The following is a 15,544-nucleotide window of genomic DNA, read 5'->3' as shown; positions in this document are numbered from 1 at the left end:
CTCCTCCTCCTCTTCTTCCTCCTCCTCCTCTTCTTCTTCCTCTTCCTCCTCTTCTTCCTCCTCCTCCTCCTCCTCTTCTTCCTCCTCCTCCTCTTCTTCCTCCTCCTCCTCCTCCTCCTCCTCCTCTTCTTCCTCCTCCTCCTCTTCTTCTTCCTCTTCCTCCTCTTCTTCCTCCTCCTCCTCCTCCTCTTCTTCCTCCTCCTCCTCTTCTTCCTCCTCCTCCTCTTCCTCCTCCTCCTCTTCTTCGTGGGTCAATCTGGAGGAATTAGCAGAAGGCTTTCTGACGGGCGCTGGCACTAACAACGGGAGGTTTGGGCGGCCGCTGAGTGATGGAGTCTGTCGGGGAACAGCGAGTCGGCCAGCTTTGATGTGAGAGAGAGGAGCCCCCTTTTTCACAGAACTCCCAGTGAGGTCGGAGGTCGGGGTCTCCGAGGTGGTCACGGACTCCGAGGATGGGAGGAGGGAGATGTTACGGAGAGGAGGGGGGGGGCAATAAAAGTCTATTTAATCCTATCAAAACCTGCGTTGTCCTCCGATTCAGTGAAGACAATGTGAGAGGCCAACCTGGCAGGATGCTATTGTTCTGTCTGAATACAACTGGATGTGACGTACTGTAACTGGACCTTCCAGTTCCACACACACACACACACACACACACACACACTGTGATGAGAGTTCTGCTGCTGCTTTCACTTTCTAAGTAGAAATGTGTTCCTTCATCACCAAGAAGACAAACTGTACTTTAATTTGACTCCATCCCACATCCATCCAGGCTGAGATGGAGATGATTATTCATGCTTTTATTTCTTCTTGTTGAGATTATTGTAACGCTCTCTTCATGTATTATTTGTATTAATGTAAAGCACTTTGTGATTTTGTATCTGTGAAAGGTGCTATACAAATAAACTTTACTTACCTACATCCAGCGTCCTGCTGCCACTCTGCCACCGACTGGGAATTAATCTGCTGCTGAAAATATTCTCCAACGAATACACAACTCTTCCTGTTTTAGACATGATTGATAAAACTACAGTGTTGTTGCTGTTATAGGAAGTTACCGAACTTTTTTAGAAGTAAAAAACTGTATATTTGTGATGCGTTTGTGAAGCTAATGAGCCACAGACAGGACAGGAGAGTCAGACTTACGGTACATGTCCACAGCCTCCGTGCTTTCCACGCTCCCCATTCATTGTCTATGTAAGCCGCCGCGCAATGCATTCTGGTAGCGTGGCGTCGCGATTCGAGAGACTAGGCGTCACGATGCCCGCTCCTCATTTGCATAAAGTTGAGGGCTCGTCTACTTTATGTAAATCACAGGCGTCCGACGCAACTCGCCGCCTCTCCAAACTCCCGAGGATCTTTTAAAATAAACGTTGTTGATCTAAAATAAAGACAGATTCATCAACATGGATTATTTCTCTCCTCAAATGTTTTCAGAAACACATCTCAGTGAACTATTTCCGTGAAATAAGAGAAGAAAGTTTCCAAACGAGCCTCCAGACTGGTTCCGGTTTGAAAGCTGGGAGCAGCAGCCAACGGCGGGAAAGCGTTCGTCCAATCAGGAGCCGAGTGCCTTGTTTCTAGGGGCAGCACACCAAGCGTCCAATGCTGGGAAGCGTCGCGTCCCCTCGCGATAAAAAACGCCCCGGTGGACACGTACCATAACACATTGGTGGTTTTGGTGTTTGCTGGCCTCCCTCCTCTGGCTTCCTGTCCGTTTCCAGATTGATTTTATTGTTTGTTTTTAAGGTTTTAAATGGGCTGGCACCACCTTATCTATCAGAGCTATTACACCTCCGTACTCCAGTCAGAGCACTTCGACCAATCAGATGCTCTCGGATGTCCTGGAGCTCCTGATCTCTGGAACAGCTCACCTCTACATATTCAAACTGCTCCGACTGTAGAATCATTGAAGTCGCTGCTGTAGACTCACTACTCCTCTTCTCACTGGCGTTTGATTGAGTTTACCTTCTGTTGTGCTGCTCTTTCACTGCCGTTACGTGCAGATTATGGTTGTCTTTGCTCTGTTCTTATTGTTGTTTGCTTTGTTTTTCATTTTGATTCTGTACATGTTCAACACTGCGGTCAGCTGCGGTTGTTACCTTGACATGACATGACATTTGTTGACGATAATAAAGATATAAAATAATACCCGCCGTATCCTTTAAACATCAACTCCTGACTGAGTTCAAGAGGAAGTTCTGGTTCTGGTTCATGAAGCTCGTACAGCTCTCCAGAGGTTCCAGAGGTTCCACATACAGGCAGCAATGTTATTTTATATTTGCGGTTGAAAATAAGTGAACCGAGTCTGGCAGCCGTGTTTATGACTCACGCCAACACCGACCTCGCTGAAACCGATGTCCGCGAGGAAAGAATCACCGCAGGCCGGACTCTGAGTCTCAAACCCATCAAAGACACTTTAAATGAACTCCAGGATGAAGTGGTGTGCTGCGTGACCAAAGTCTGAATCCCTGGAAGCTGCTGAGAACTACACAGACTGCAGGCTCAAAGTCATGGGGGGAGAGAAAACGCAGAATTCATAGCAGATGTTTCCATGTTGAAACAGAAAGCAGAGAAGCAGAGAAGAGTCACAGGAGAGAATGTAATCTAAGAATTATTCACCTTCTGAATAGAACTGAAGGCGGCGATCCAACGGCCTTTGTGAATAGAGTAAAGAAGTGGTGGGTTGTACGATCACAGCTCAGCGTACCGGCTCAGACAGGACAGAATGCCTCCTGGATGGAGCAGACGGGTCCGTGTAGCTCCGTGCATCTCACCCAGCAGGCCATCTGTAATGTTGCTGCTGGTGCAGGAGGTCTCGCCAAGAATGGAACTGGAGGGAGAAACCAACGAGAAGGCTTCAACCACCGCAGGGTGAACACTCCCAAGTTGTTTTCTTGGGTATTTCAGAGAGAGGAACCTCCAGAAGAGCAGCTCCAGGTCTCTCACATCCCCGGTTACAGCCAGACTAGTGGCAACCTGCAGACAGCTTTATGGTCTATATTAAGTTTATCCAACAGTTCTTCACAAGCTGCACGTTTTTAATGGGGAAGAGAGGAAGGATGTCAGCGGTCAGCGGTCAGTCGGCTTCGTCTGCGCTCAACATGCAGAACGTTAGCTGGCCGGGGACCGCCGGTCCAGTGACCTTATATTTTCATGTTATAAAATGTTGATAAAATGTACCTGAATTCACCATGATGTATAATATTACTACTCACATTACTGTAGTATTACGTCACAACGTCTGCTGTATCAGCCGTGTGTGTACTACGTGTTTATTAGCATATAGAGCAGGAAGTGAGATCAGAACTCAAGTGGTCACTGGAGACGCATTCTAATGCCAGGTGTGAACAGACGTACTTAAAGCTGTCCACGTGTGATCCGATCACTGAGGACGCATCTTAATACCAGGTCTGAACGGGGCCTGAGACGCACCGAGCTTTCCATTAACTACAACATAAACCCATTCACGTCAATATTAACACTCGGGGAAAAGGCGCCGAGTGTGGTGACGTTCCTTTAAGAGCGGAAGAAGAGGTGGACGGGTCCAACAAACATAGGGCTTTCATCCAGGAGACCGCTGTTCGTGTCCCGTCCATCACGTTAGTCAGCTGTTCGTTCATGTCATTTTCACTGTACAAACGTAGTTTTAAGCCCAACATGTTGTTTTTTCCTTTAAACCTAACTATAGCGGTTTTGTTGCTTAATCCTAAACAATGAATTGACAACATTAAGGGCGTGTTTACTGCGACCGAAGAGGTCTGAGACGGGGTCAGAACGCGTTGACCATTCCTAGTTAATGGCTTCAACACACACACTTTCTCTTTCTTTCAATATCACAACATGGGTTGTCACACACTTCACCCTGACACAGCTGGAGATCAAACAAGCAGTAGTTCCACACTCACACAGGTGTTTTCTGGGTAAACCGTAGGGCGTGGCGACCGGGCATCTACCCTCGTACCACAGGGGATCGTTTCACGTACATATGGAATATGTAACAGAGAGAGAACTGAAGCTTGTGAGAACACAGCAGTGACGTTTGAGACCACCTGATTTTGGGTTTGAACCTTTTCAACAAAACCCAGGATTCATCTACACTGTAAAAAATGAAAGAACAGAAAGTAAAACCACACACGTCCATGTTATGGATGCCATACTTTTTATTGTGCTGGGTAAAACGCAGTGAATATCTATAAAGACTTTGTTTAGCAAGCAAGCAAAAACATGTAGTGAAAATAAAAGACAGTAATACTATGTGGACAGAGAAACAAATACAAGTTAGAAGACATTTGAAATGATACAGAAGGAGCGAGGCGGAGGGAGAGCTGATGGACCTCTCTCCACCTCCCTCACAGCTAACTACGACACATTGCATAAGGTAAGGTTACATGTCCAGTCTTACCGTACGGTGACTGAGAGGCAGAGAAAAACACGCTTATAAAATTCATCCCCCACAAAAATAAACTATATATATATAAAACTTTAAAATGTTCTCCATATGCTCTCGGACACCTGAATCTTAGACAGTATTTAAGTTTGAAATGAGGTAAAAAGTAGGCCTTCTTCTGGAGGTAGTAATGTGTAATCGATTGTACTAGAACATGATATCATGAAGAGAAACTTCATTAAGACTCCCAGAGCTGAAAGCTGGTCAACGGCTTCTACAATCATTCTGCCCAACAGCGAGGTAGCTTCACCTCCGGGTGGCATCACCTCCGGGTAGCATCACCTGCAGGTAGCGTCACCTCCAGACAACATCACCTCCAGGTAGCATCACCTGCAGGTAGCATCACCTCCAGGTAGCATCACCTCCAGACAGCATCACCTCCAGACAACATCACCTCCAGACAACGTCACCTCCGGGTAGCATCACCTCCAGACAGCATCACCTCCAGACAACGTCACCTCCAGGTAGCATCACCTCCAGACAGCATCACCTCCAGACAACATCACCTCCAGACAACGTCACCTCCGGGTAGCGTCACCTCCGGGTAGCATCACCTGCAGGTAGCGTCACCTCCGGGTAGCATCACCTGCAGGTAGCATCACCTCCAGACAACGTCACCTCCGGGTAGCGTCACCTGCGGGTAGCGTCACCTCCGGGTAGCATCACCTGCAGGTAGCGTCACCTCCAGACTACATCAGCAGGTGGTCTACATTCTCCTGAGCTCAAGTCTCAGTGGTGTCACTTGGACCCCATTTCCACCTGCTATTATCACGTGATACATCAACATCTACTGTAGTATATAGATCACGTGTTAGTAGCAGGTCTACAGGGGGTCCGTGTGGCTGATGGAGGGTGATGGAGGGATTAGCTGATGGAGGGTGTTGGAGGGTGTAGTTGATGGAGGGTGCAGCTGATGGAGGGTGTTGGAGGGTGTAGCTGATGGAGGCTCTGGTGTTAAATGATGAAGCCTGTCTGTTTCAAAGCCGTTGGTTCAAAGCTACTGATCAGCCTCCATCAACAGCTGCAGTATCACAGTTTAGAGCTCGTTTAACAGCAGCTGGTGATTCTCTCTGTTTGGATTGTTGGATTATTAGAGATATTATATTCCTGCACAGTGTCTGGATGAGAGTTATTGAATGTTTTCAAACCATATTCAGATCTTCTGACCCTTTAATACACGTTTCAGATATTTATAAGATGAGATATGTTTCATCTGTTTGTCCAGTAAAGTACGGAAGCCCCCAGAGGCAAAACGTTCTGGTGATACATTTTCTAAGGTCGGGTTCACAGCTAAAGGTCCGGTTCCTGAACCTTAGTGTCATAGTGCACGACAACCGACGCCGCGTCTGGGACGCCTCACGACGTCTGGGACGCCTCACGACGTCTGGGACGCCTCACGACATCTGGGACGCCTCAAGACGTCCCGACAGAAAGTCTAGCATGGTAGATTTTTTTTTTGTGTTCCGTCACGCCGTGAATCTGACCGTCTGAGCTCAGACGCACACAGCTGTAAACAGAAGCACATGGCCACTTATTATGCAGAATGATGTCATCGGACCTTCAACTGCTGCCGAAGATTTTGAAAATGTGAGACTTAAAAAAAACGTAAATCTCGCAAAATTGCTCGCGATGAAATGTGACTTTAGTGTCAACGAACATGGCGAACGACAGGCAGGAAGAATTAGTGATGTTAGTTTTTCTACTTTGTACTGAAATCATGAGACATGATAAATAAACAGCTTACTTTACGCTTTGTGTTTAGCATTAGCTCATGCGTTAGCCTCGTGTAGTGTGTACCCGGCACTAGAAAATGGATCACCGAGGCTTCCGTAGAAAAGGGATAGGTCTGACTGTTTAGTCTTACGCTGAGCACAGCCGTCCAGCTGTCCGCTGCCTGTTTGTGATGAATAAACACCTTGAAGGCACCTTTACGGTCCAGACACCGTGCAGGTTGCTGGTTAGTGAGAGTTCAGCACAGCTTCTGTTAAGCAGCCTCCGCTCCGTACCGCTGCTGCTGATGAGGACAGGTCTAAAGAGGATCAACGTAGCTCCTCTGAGGCTCTACCTCAGGCCCAGTTTAAAGAGGATCAACGTAGCTCCTCTGAGGCTCTACCTCAGGCCCAGTTTAAAGAGGATCAACGTAGCTCCTCTGAGGCTCTACCTCAGGCCCAGGTCTAAAGAGGATCAACGTAGCTCCTCTGAGGCTCTACCTCAGGCCCAGTTTAAAGAGGATCAACGTAGCTCCTCTGAGGCTCTACCTCAGGCCCAGGTCTAAAGAGGATCAACGTAGCTCCTCTGAGGCTCTACCTCAGGCCCAGGTCTAAAGAGGATCAACGTAGCTCCTCTGAGGCTCTACCTCAGGCCCAGTTTAAAGAGGATCAACGTAGCTCCTCTGAGGCTCTACCTCAGGCCCAGTTTAAAGAGGATCAACGTAGCTCCTCTGAGGCTCTACCTCAGGCCCAGGTCTAAAGAGGATCAACGTAGCTCCTCTGAGGCTCTACCTCAGGCCCAGGTCTAAAGAGGATCAACGTAGCTCCTCTGAGGCTCTACCTCAGGCCCAGTTTAAAGAGGATCAACGTAGCTCCTCTGAGGCTCTACCTCAGGCCCAGGTCTAAAGAGGATCAACGTAGCTCCTCTGAGGCTCTACCTCAGGCCCAGGTCTAAAGAGGATCAACGTAGCTCCTCTGAGGCTCTACCTCAGGCCCAGGTCTAAAGAGGATCAACGTAGCTCCTCTGAGGCTCTACCTCAGGCCCAGTTTAAAGAGGATCAACGTAGCTCCTCTGAGGCTCTACCTCAGGCCCAGTTTAAAGAGGATCAACGTAGCTCCTCTGAGGCTCTACCTCAGGCCCAGTTTAAAGAGGATCAACGTAGCTCCTCTGAGGCTCTACCTCAGGCCCAGTTTAAAGAGGATCAACGTAGCTCCTCTGAGGCTCTACCTCAGGCCCAGTTTAAAGAGGATCAACGTAGCTCCTCTGAGGCTCTACCTCAGGCCCAGTTTAAAGAGGATCAACGTAGCTCCTCTGAGGCTCTACCTCAGGCCCAGGTCTAAAGAGGATCAACGTAGCTCCTCTGAGGCTCTACCTCAGGCCCAGTTTAAAGAGGATCAACGTAGCTCCTCTGAGGCTCTACCTCAGGCCCAGTTTAAAGAGGATCAACGTAGCTCCTCTGAGGCTCTACCTCAGGCCCAGTTTAAAGAGGATCAACGTAGCTCCTCTGAGGCTCTACCTCAGGCCCAGTTTAAAGAGGATCAACGTAGCTCCTCTGAGGCTCTACCTCAGGCCCAGTTTAAAGAGGATCAACGTAGCTCCTCTGAGGCTCTACCTCAGGCCCAGGTCTAAAGAGGATCAACGTAGCTCCTCTGAGGCTCTACCTCAGGCCCAGGTCTAAAGAGGATCAACGTAGCTCCTCTGAGGCTCTACCTCAGGCCCAGTTTAAAAAAACACCATGTGAACTTTTCAAAGGTTGCCATGGTGACAGGTGAAAAATTGTATAATCCATCACTAAGTAAAAAGCAATTCCATATAGCACATCTGGTTTAACCATATCACAAGAAAAGAAAATCACATTTGTGTTTAAGTACACAAAAACAGCTAATCAAGTATATCGATATCTACTAATTAAAAACAAGAAAACATATTCATGAATACAATATACAAAAATCCAAACATATCTGTTTCAAAACCTGAAAGTCACGTTGAAGGTGAGAATCCAAATGAACTGAGATTGATCTGATACGTAAAGAACGGAGCTGCAGTCCTGACATGGATTATATATAGATCATACATCCATCATATATCATACATGGATCATATATCATACATACTGAAGTAGAGAGACTGGAGGTAGGTATTGTTCAACTGATTAGTCCATGTGTAACGGTCTGTTTGAGGTACTGTACGTCTATAGGTAGTACATAACTCAGGAGAAACAACTCCAACTGTTCAACGCCAGAAAGAAAGAACAACATTTGTAGTTCTATATATCATGTGTAGTGTCGTACAAACACTTGATCCTCATGAAACCGTCGTGTAAATCAGAACAAAACAAAATTCAAGTTAACAGTTTGTCAAACAGAAGTCCCAGTTTGCAGATAAAAGCTAAATATGTTTCATTACAATGTTAAGATACAAATTAACATTAAGGTAAATAAGAAAAAACAGTACTTAATATGTAATATGTTAGCTGCTTTTGTGTTTTTAAGTATAAAAATCAGACCACTGAATCAAGGCTTTCTCCAGGAATCTCTAAAGAAGGAAACGTCAGGTTAGTCAGTGCCATGTGGTGATGGAGACCAACTCTAACGAAGGAAACGTCAGGTCAGTCAGTGCCACGTGGTGATGGAGACCAACTCTAACGAAGGAAACGTCAGGTCAGTCAGTGCCACGTGGTGATGGAGACCAACTCTAAAGACGGAAACGTCAGGTCAGTCAGTGCCACGTGGTGATGGAGACCAACTCTAAAGAAGGAAACGTCAGGTTAGTCAGTGCCACGTGGTGATGGAGACCAACTCTAAAGACGGAAACGTCAGGTCAGTCAGTGCCACGTGGTGATGGAGACCAACTCTAACGAAGGAAACGTCAGGTCAGTCAGTGCCACGTGGTGATGGAGACCAACTCTAACGAAGGAAACGTCAGGTCAGTCAGTGCCACGTGGTGATGGAGATGGACTTTCAGTTTAACTGTAATGGTACGTGTCCACAGGCTCCGTCCTTTCCACGCTTCCCATTCATTGTCTATGTAAGCAGCCGTGCAATGCATTCTGGTAGCGTGGCGTCGCGATTCGAGAGACGGAGCGTCACGACGGCCGCTCTTCATTTGCATAAAGTTGAAGTCTAGTCTACTTTATGTAAATCACGGGTGTCCGACGCGACTCGCCGCCTCTCTCCAAACTCCAGAGGATCTTTTAAACTAAACGTTGTTGATCTAAAATAAAGACAGATTCAGCTGTAGGATTATTTCTCTCCTCAGATGTTTTCAGAAACACATCTCAGTGAACTATTTACGTGAAATAAGAGAAGAAAGTTTCCAAACGAGCCTCCGTGTTGTTTCGGGGTTTGAAAGCTGGGAGCAGCAGCCAACGGATGGAAAGCGTTCGTCCAATCAGGAGCCGAGTGTGTTGTGTCTAGTGACGGCCCATCAAGCGTCCAACGCTGGGAAGCGGCGCGTCCCCTCGCGATAAAAAAGGCCCCAATGAACACGTACCTTAACATTTCAAGCACGGCCTTAAATCCTGACGACTGACGGCTTTAGAGTCGGTCTCCAGTTAAAGGAAAGAGTCTGTTGTCTTGCGTTTTGACCATCATGCCTGAAGGTTATGATGACATTTCAGTCACTTTGCTGAGATCCGGCAACTCTCTAGTGATGAAGTAAACACATCCTCAGTTTAACCGTCGGATCTAGAGAACACAGACCAAACGTGAATCAACGTCTACAGGGTGGAGAACTGAAGATACCCTGGATGTGTAACTGGCTTGGTAGTACCGGCCTCACATCAGTCATATTGGGTTAAAAGATACGCCAGAATTTATTCGGCAAAAACTTTTTTTTCCGCAATCAATTTGTGCCATTTCCGTACAGCTTTTAATGCGATACTTCAAAATATGCATAAAACTATGAATGGAAACACGGCCAGTGTCTCCTCAGCTCAACGTGTGGTTTAACAACACAACGGGGAAACAGGTTTCACTTTTATAACACTGTTCAGATAACGTTGTTAAAGCTAAGTTATGTTAATGTTAATGTTATGTTTTAATAATCATTCTACATGTCTGGTCTATCATAACCTCATAACCAACAGGACAGATGGTGAAACAGCCGTGGATGCACGTGGCTCCGTCATTTCTGACTTTTGCTTCTTTACGGATTACGTCGTGTTCACCTGACTGAATCAAACAGAACAGTTGCAGGCAGATTGCTGTTTCTCCTTGACAAGACAACAAGCAACCGGCATGACCTTGCTTTAATGTACAGTATAAAGTTACAACACAGATATGTGAACGCACGCTGCCTTCCCGGGCATCGGCTCAGCGTTGTACTGAGCAACAGAGTTCATTAGCTGGTTGTGCTGAGTCAGAGGTAGTTTGAGATCATGAGAGGATATATTGCATATCAGTTTAACCAATCAGGTTCCTGGAGTTACGGTACGCGATGAGTCGTCCGCTAAGTCCAGGTATCAAGTGTGTCATGAGGTAACGTGTGGTTTGTTCTTGTGGTTTTTGTTCTTGAGGTTTTGTGGATTTCTTTGCGGAGTCGAGGTTTTAAAGCTTAACAACAAGCTGGATGAAGCTGCTGAACGTACACCAGCTCGTTAACGTACATCTGAACAAATGCTATTCAGTAGTCTGATGCAGGGTTTGGTAGCGGAGTACCGACAGGATGGGAAGAGGTTCTATTGTTTTCTGGACCGGTAGAAGAGGGAGGAGAGCTCAGGTAGAGCTCCGATGTTCTGGTCTATCGAGCAACACCGGGTCAATGAAAGCTTTAAATGCATCCTGGAGCAGGTGGATAGAGGAAGATGGGCCTGTTTCTACATGTAAAGATGATGTACGGGGACTCAACGGTAACAACTTCTACCTGTCTGTAAGCCAACATGATGGACCGAAAGATGTGTGTGTCTCCTTGTGTTTGGTGGCCTGACATTAGTCTGGTTGGTTTTCGAGGTGACGCTGACATACTGGAACAGCAGACGGTTGCTCTACATGTCCAGACTGTCCCGGTGGAATCAGTAAACAGTGACAGAGTGTGTAGTAGTATGTGATTAGCACCTCAGTACCACGCTGTAGTCTGCAGAACGATGATGATGATCCTCTGAGGATCCTGAATCCTCCCTCACTGTGTGTGTGTGTTAGCTGCTTCTCACTGAGGAGTGTGAGTGTGTTGTTCTGGTTTCTCTGTTTGTGTCTGTTCAGCCAATCACATGATTGTATTCTTATTATAATAAACACCGTATGCTCTTTATATGTAAAACGTGTATCAGAGGAGTTTAAAGACGCAGACGTATACTGACCTGTTCAGTGACGGAGAGCTAAGATGGACATAATTCTCTAACTGAAATGAAACCAAGTAGAAAAGCCTGTGGATCAAAGTCAAAAACAACGAGTGGTCAAGGCCGTCTGTTCCCTTTGAAAGACCTGACAGCTGGATGAGGTAGAGGTTTCATGGTGTGGTAGCTTAGTCCTCCTCCGGGGACTCTCCGGCCTCTTCTTCTTCTTCTTCTTCCTCTTCTTCTTCCTGTAAATCACAACAAGACGGTCTGAGTCATTTAAAGTCTTCCAGCTCAGTTGTAGAATGTCTATTACATACTATATATATATTATATATTCTATATGTCTGTGTGTCTAACAGTAGGTGAGCGACACAGTCCTGTCCCCCTTCCTCTTCACCTCCACACCGTCTTCTGAACCTAACCAAGTAGTTCTGTTTCACAACGTGTTTAAAACTACGAGCGTTTTCCAGCGTTAAATAGAACGGTCGTATTCGTCGTCTTAGGAGTCACAACCGGTTCTGTTGTTCAGGTTTGAGGACGCGTTGCTCCATACTGTATATTCACACTCTTTCCTACTTTCTACTTTCTACTGCTGAACCACAGGTTCCCTCGGGATCAATCAACTTCTGTGTTGTCTTATTTCACAGCAGAGCGGCTCACCGTCTCACTGAAAGACGAGGATGACCACAACCAGAGCTGCTCAGTCAGCTGTTAACTGGGTTAATGAAGCAGCTAACAAAGTGAACGCTTAATCACCATGAGGGTGATGAGACAGAACCATCCCTGATCTGATGCACAACCATCACACTCTTTAAACTTCACTCTTCTCCCAGAACAAGTGCCGCTGGAGCACGATGACCACTGGGACTACTGACCGTGGGGGGGGCAGATGAAATGGATTTCATTTTCCACATGGCTTCATTTTATTCAGGGAGGCTAACGGACATTATTTATAACCCTCTTCCTCTCCCAGGCCGTTCACTAGTGCTCACACACTTCAGTCCTAGAAAGGCCCGCTAAACGCTACCATGTGTGACGAGGGCAACTGAGAGCAGGACAGAAAGAAGGTGATGGAGGTGGAGGTGGAGGTGGAGGTGGTGTGGGTGGAGGACAAAAAAGAAGCTTTAATCATATTGACCGAGCCTCATTGGTATCGGCGAGGTGCATGTCATCTGCCCGGTTACTACAGCAGAGCAGCGACCTCAGACTAAACTCCTACAACAGCTGACATGTCCAGTGTCATGTTTTACTTGTCAGATTCAAGTTTCAGTGCACCATTACTGTCATGCATTGTCATTGTCATGCTATGTGCATGTATTAGGCTGCAGCATTCTGTCGGGTCATGCATCCACCCCGCTCCACCCTGAGCACTACTGGAATGAAAGGGGTCTGAGGTTTTGTACAGGCTGGTGTTGGTGGGGCTGAGATAAAGCAGCCGATCAAACTGGGAGAGCTAAATTACATTTTTATGGCTGGCGGCTACGAGGGCCTCCCAGCGCCTCGCAGCGCCTCGCTGCGCCTTGCAGCGCCTCGCTGCGCCTTGCAGCGCCTCCCAGCGCCTCGCAGCGCCTCGCAGCGCCTCGCAGCGCCTCCCAGCGCCTCGCAGCGCCTCGCAGCGCCTCCCAGCGCCTCCCAGCGCCTCGCAGCGCCTCCCAGCGCCTTGCAGCGCCTCGCAGCGCCTCGCAGCGCCTCGCAGCGCCTCCCAGCGCCTCCCAGCGCCTCCCAACGCCTCGCAGCGCCTCCCAGCGCCTCCCAGCGCCTCGCAGCGCCTCGCAGCGCCTTGCAGCGCCTTGCAGCGCCTCCCGACTACCTCTGCCCCGTTCCCACACAGCCACAAATCAGAGGCGAGTTATGCATTCACACCAAGAAGTGGCCCGCACCAGTGAGCAGAGGGAGGCTGGTGGATTCCTGGAGTGTGAGGGAATGCTGGGGGGGGGTGGGGGGTCTGTGTCATGTTGCACTCACTTATTACCATTCTGCTCTCATTCTCCCTCTCCGTCTAATGGAGGTAGAGGTGCTCTCACCAGCAACACCAAACTGCATCTGATTATCTGCTGTATGAACGCTGAGATACGGAGGATCTCTCTCTGAGACAGTACACATGATACAGATGTGCTCTCATCCAGCCCAACCTTTCAGAAGTAATGCCAGCACGAGCCTGATCTGTTAGTGTTGCAGTATTCTGACTGCAGGACGTAGAGCATGTGTAGAAGCCTGCCATTGTACTTGAAGTACTTTGAGTTTGAGGCGGATCATCAGGGAAAAACTGTATTACTTCTTCCACAGGTTTGGAGAGATCCTGCACAGTGCAGATAATAAATGCCCCCAATATTGATTACAAGTAAAGAGGAAGGTTTTCTTTTATGGTACGATTTGTGCAACAGAATCAAACATCAGATCAGTTAACGTGAGACGACACAGGGAGGCCGCGGGGTCTGCATCTGGACTCCAACAACTTGGTTCTACAATATGCATATTGTCAAATGATTCCTGAAGATGTCTGTTCAATAATAAACTCATAAAAACCAGCATGCAAAGAGTCCCGTCAAACCTTTCAGACGGAAAGCACCTCAAAGACAGACATCCAGATTCATTCAGAGAGTTCAACGTGAGTCAGTTTGAATTCATGTTAACGTTAAATTAACAGCGTATCCAAATGTTATCCTCCTTATCCTGAAATACATGTTACCAGTTTAATAAAGGAGTGTATGTTGATGGGATTTATTGTGTAGTGTCCTTGTGAAAGATGCTGAAGTGTCTTCTGACTGTGAGGCCAGCAGCCAGCAGCTGTTAGCTCGCTGAAATCTGAGGATGCTGCAGCACCTCCCACACCCACATGGGCTTATACTGAAATACTCCACCATTTAACATACGAATCAGGCTGAGCACACCTGGAAGGTTTAGAAATGTTTTTCCGTGTATTGTAAAAATATGTGCATGCACAACAGCGGTGCAGGATTCAAAAACACACATTAACACACAAGCACTTATTCTGCCACGGGACCAGCAACGTGCAGTAATACTTGTGCACGTATAACCTACATTTCTTCCATACAAAATAAAAAGGTTAGAGCACTGTGTTGAAATCCAGAATAACACACAGTATTATTCTGTATTACAAAGTCATTTGTCCTCCAAGTGTGATGCATGTGTGTGTGTGTGTGTGTGATGCGTGTGTGTGTGTATGCACAGTCCTGATGATCTTACCTGAGCAGGCTTTTTCTGGACGACTTGCTGTGGCTGCAGGAGAACAGAAGGGAGAGGTTAGTGATGTTCCTCCACTAGCTCTTATTAACTAGAAGAAGAAGAAGAACATGGTGAAGTTAAATTAGCTGAGATATTCTCTGTAAGCTCTTCTGACTGACACCCGACACCCCCTCTACTACAGCTCTCCTCCATGGTTTTACATTGAAATGTGTGTCAGCCCTCTAAAGATGCAGAACCTGTTTGGGTCGGACTGAGGCTTCATGTTGGCCGTAAACAGCACACACACACACACACACACACACACACACACACACACACACACACACACACTGTGGGTGTGGAGGAGTTCCTGAACGAGCTCAACAGGAAGTAGCTGTGGACCGGAGCTGAACAGCTGAGCTCTCCATTAGCTGTGAGAATGTCCCCGGTGCCGGTAAGCCCGGCCAGCTGCCGGCCCTCAGAAGAGGGAACACGTCCCTAACCCCCCCACCACCACCACCACCACCACACCACCCGGCCCGGATCAGTCCAAACAGCCACCCCCCACCACCACCACCACCACCCGGCCCGGATCAGTCCAAACAGCTGGGGCTTTCTGTGCCAGCTCTGGCTGGAATGTCAGGCGGCTCAAACACAGTAATGGAGTCCATGTCAACACCGGATGGGTCCTGCAGGAGGAATGCAAGCAGCAGTGGAGGAGGAATCTGGAGACTAGTGCAGAGAGAGAGAGAGAGAGAGAGAGAGAGAGAGAGAGAATCCAACCCTGATTCCCCGTTACCCATGGTCACCATAGTAGACACAGAAAGTACCATCGAAGGTTGATAGGGCAGACATTGGAATGAGACGTCGCCGCCACGAGGGCCAGCGATCGGCTCCAGGTGATCTAGAGTCACCAAAGCGGC

General features: G+C 47.7%; 1 protein-coding gene and 1 long non-coding RNA gene across 2 annotated transcripts in view; both read right to left on the bottom strand.

Moving 5' to 3' along the window:
* Window positions 1-4,145: 4,145 nt before the first annotated feature.
* Window positions 4,146-9,208, bottom strand: LOC119482756. The gene is made up of 2 exons (XR_005205528.1): window positions 7,871-9,208; window positions 4,146-7,772 (listed from the first exon to the last, which is right to left on the bottom strand). It is a non-coding gene; the product is annotated as an uncharacterized LOC119482756 (long non-coding RNA).
* A 331-nt stretch (window positions 9,209-9,539) lies between these two features.
* hmga2 (high mobility group AT-hook 2) overlaps window positions 9,540-15,544 on the bottom strand; it is a 28,115-nt gene continuing 22,110 nt past the window's right edge. The window contains exons 3-4 of the mRNA XM_037760600.1: window positions 14,643-14,675; window positions 9,540-11,680 (exon numbers count right to left, since the gene is read on the bottom strand). Of these exons, the coding sequence (XP_037616528.1) occupies window positions 11,621-11,680; window positions 14,643-14,675 (93 nt within the window). The 3' untranslated portion in view covers window positions 9,540-11,620. The remainder of the gene's footprint in view (window positions 11,681-14,642; window positions 14,676-15,544) is intronic.

The sequence above is a fragment of the Sebastes umbrosus genome, chromosome 23 (genome assembly GCF_015220745.1).
Source record: "Sebastes umbrosus isolate fSebUmb1 chromosome 23, fSebUmb1.pri, whole genome shotgun sequence".
NCBI lineage: Eukaryota > Metazoa > Chordata > Actinopteri > Perciformes > Sebastidae > Sebastes > Sebastes umbrosus.
The sequence above is the reverse complement of the archived record's forward strand: the minus strand, read 5'-3'. Positions and strand labels throughout refer to the sequence as shown.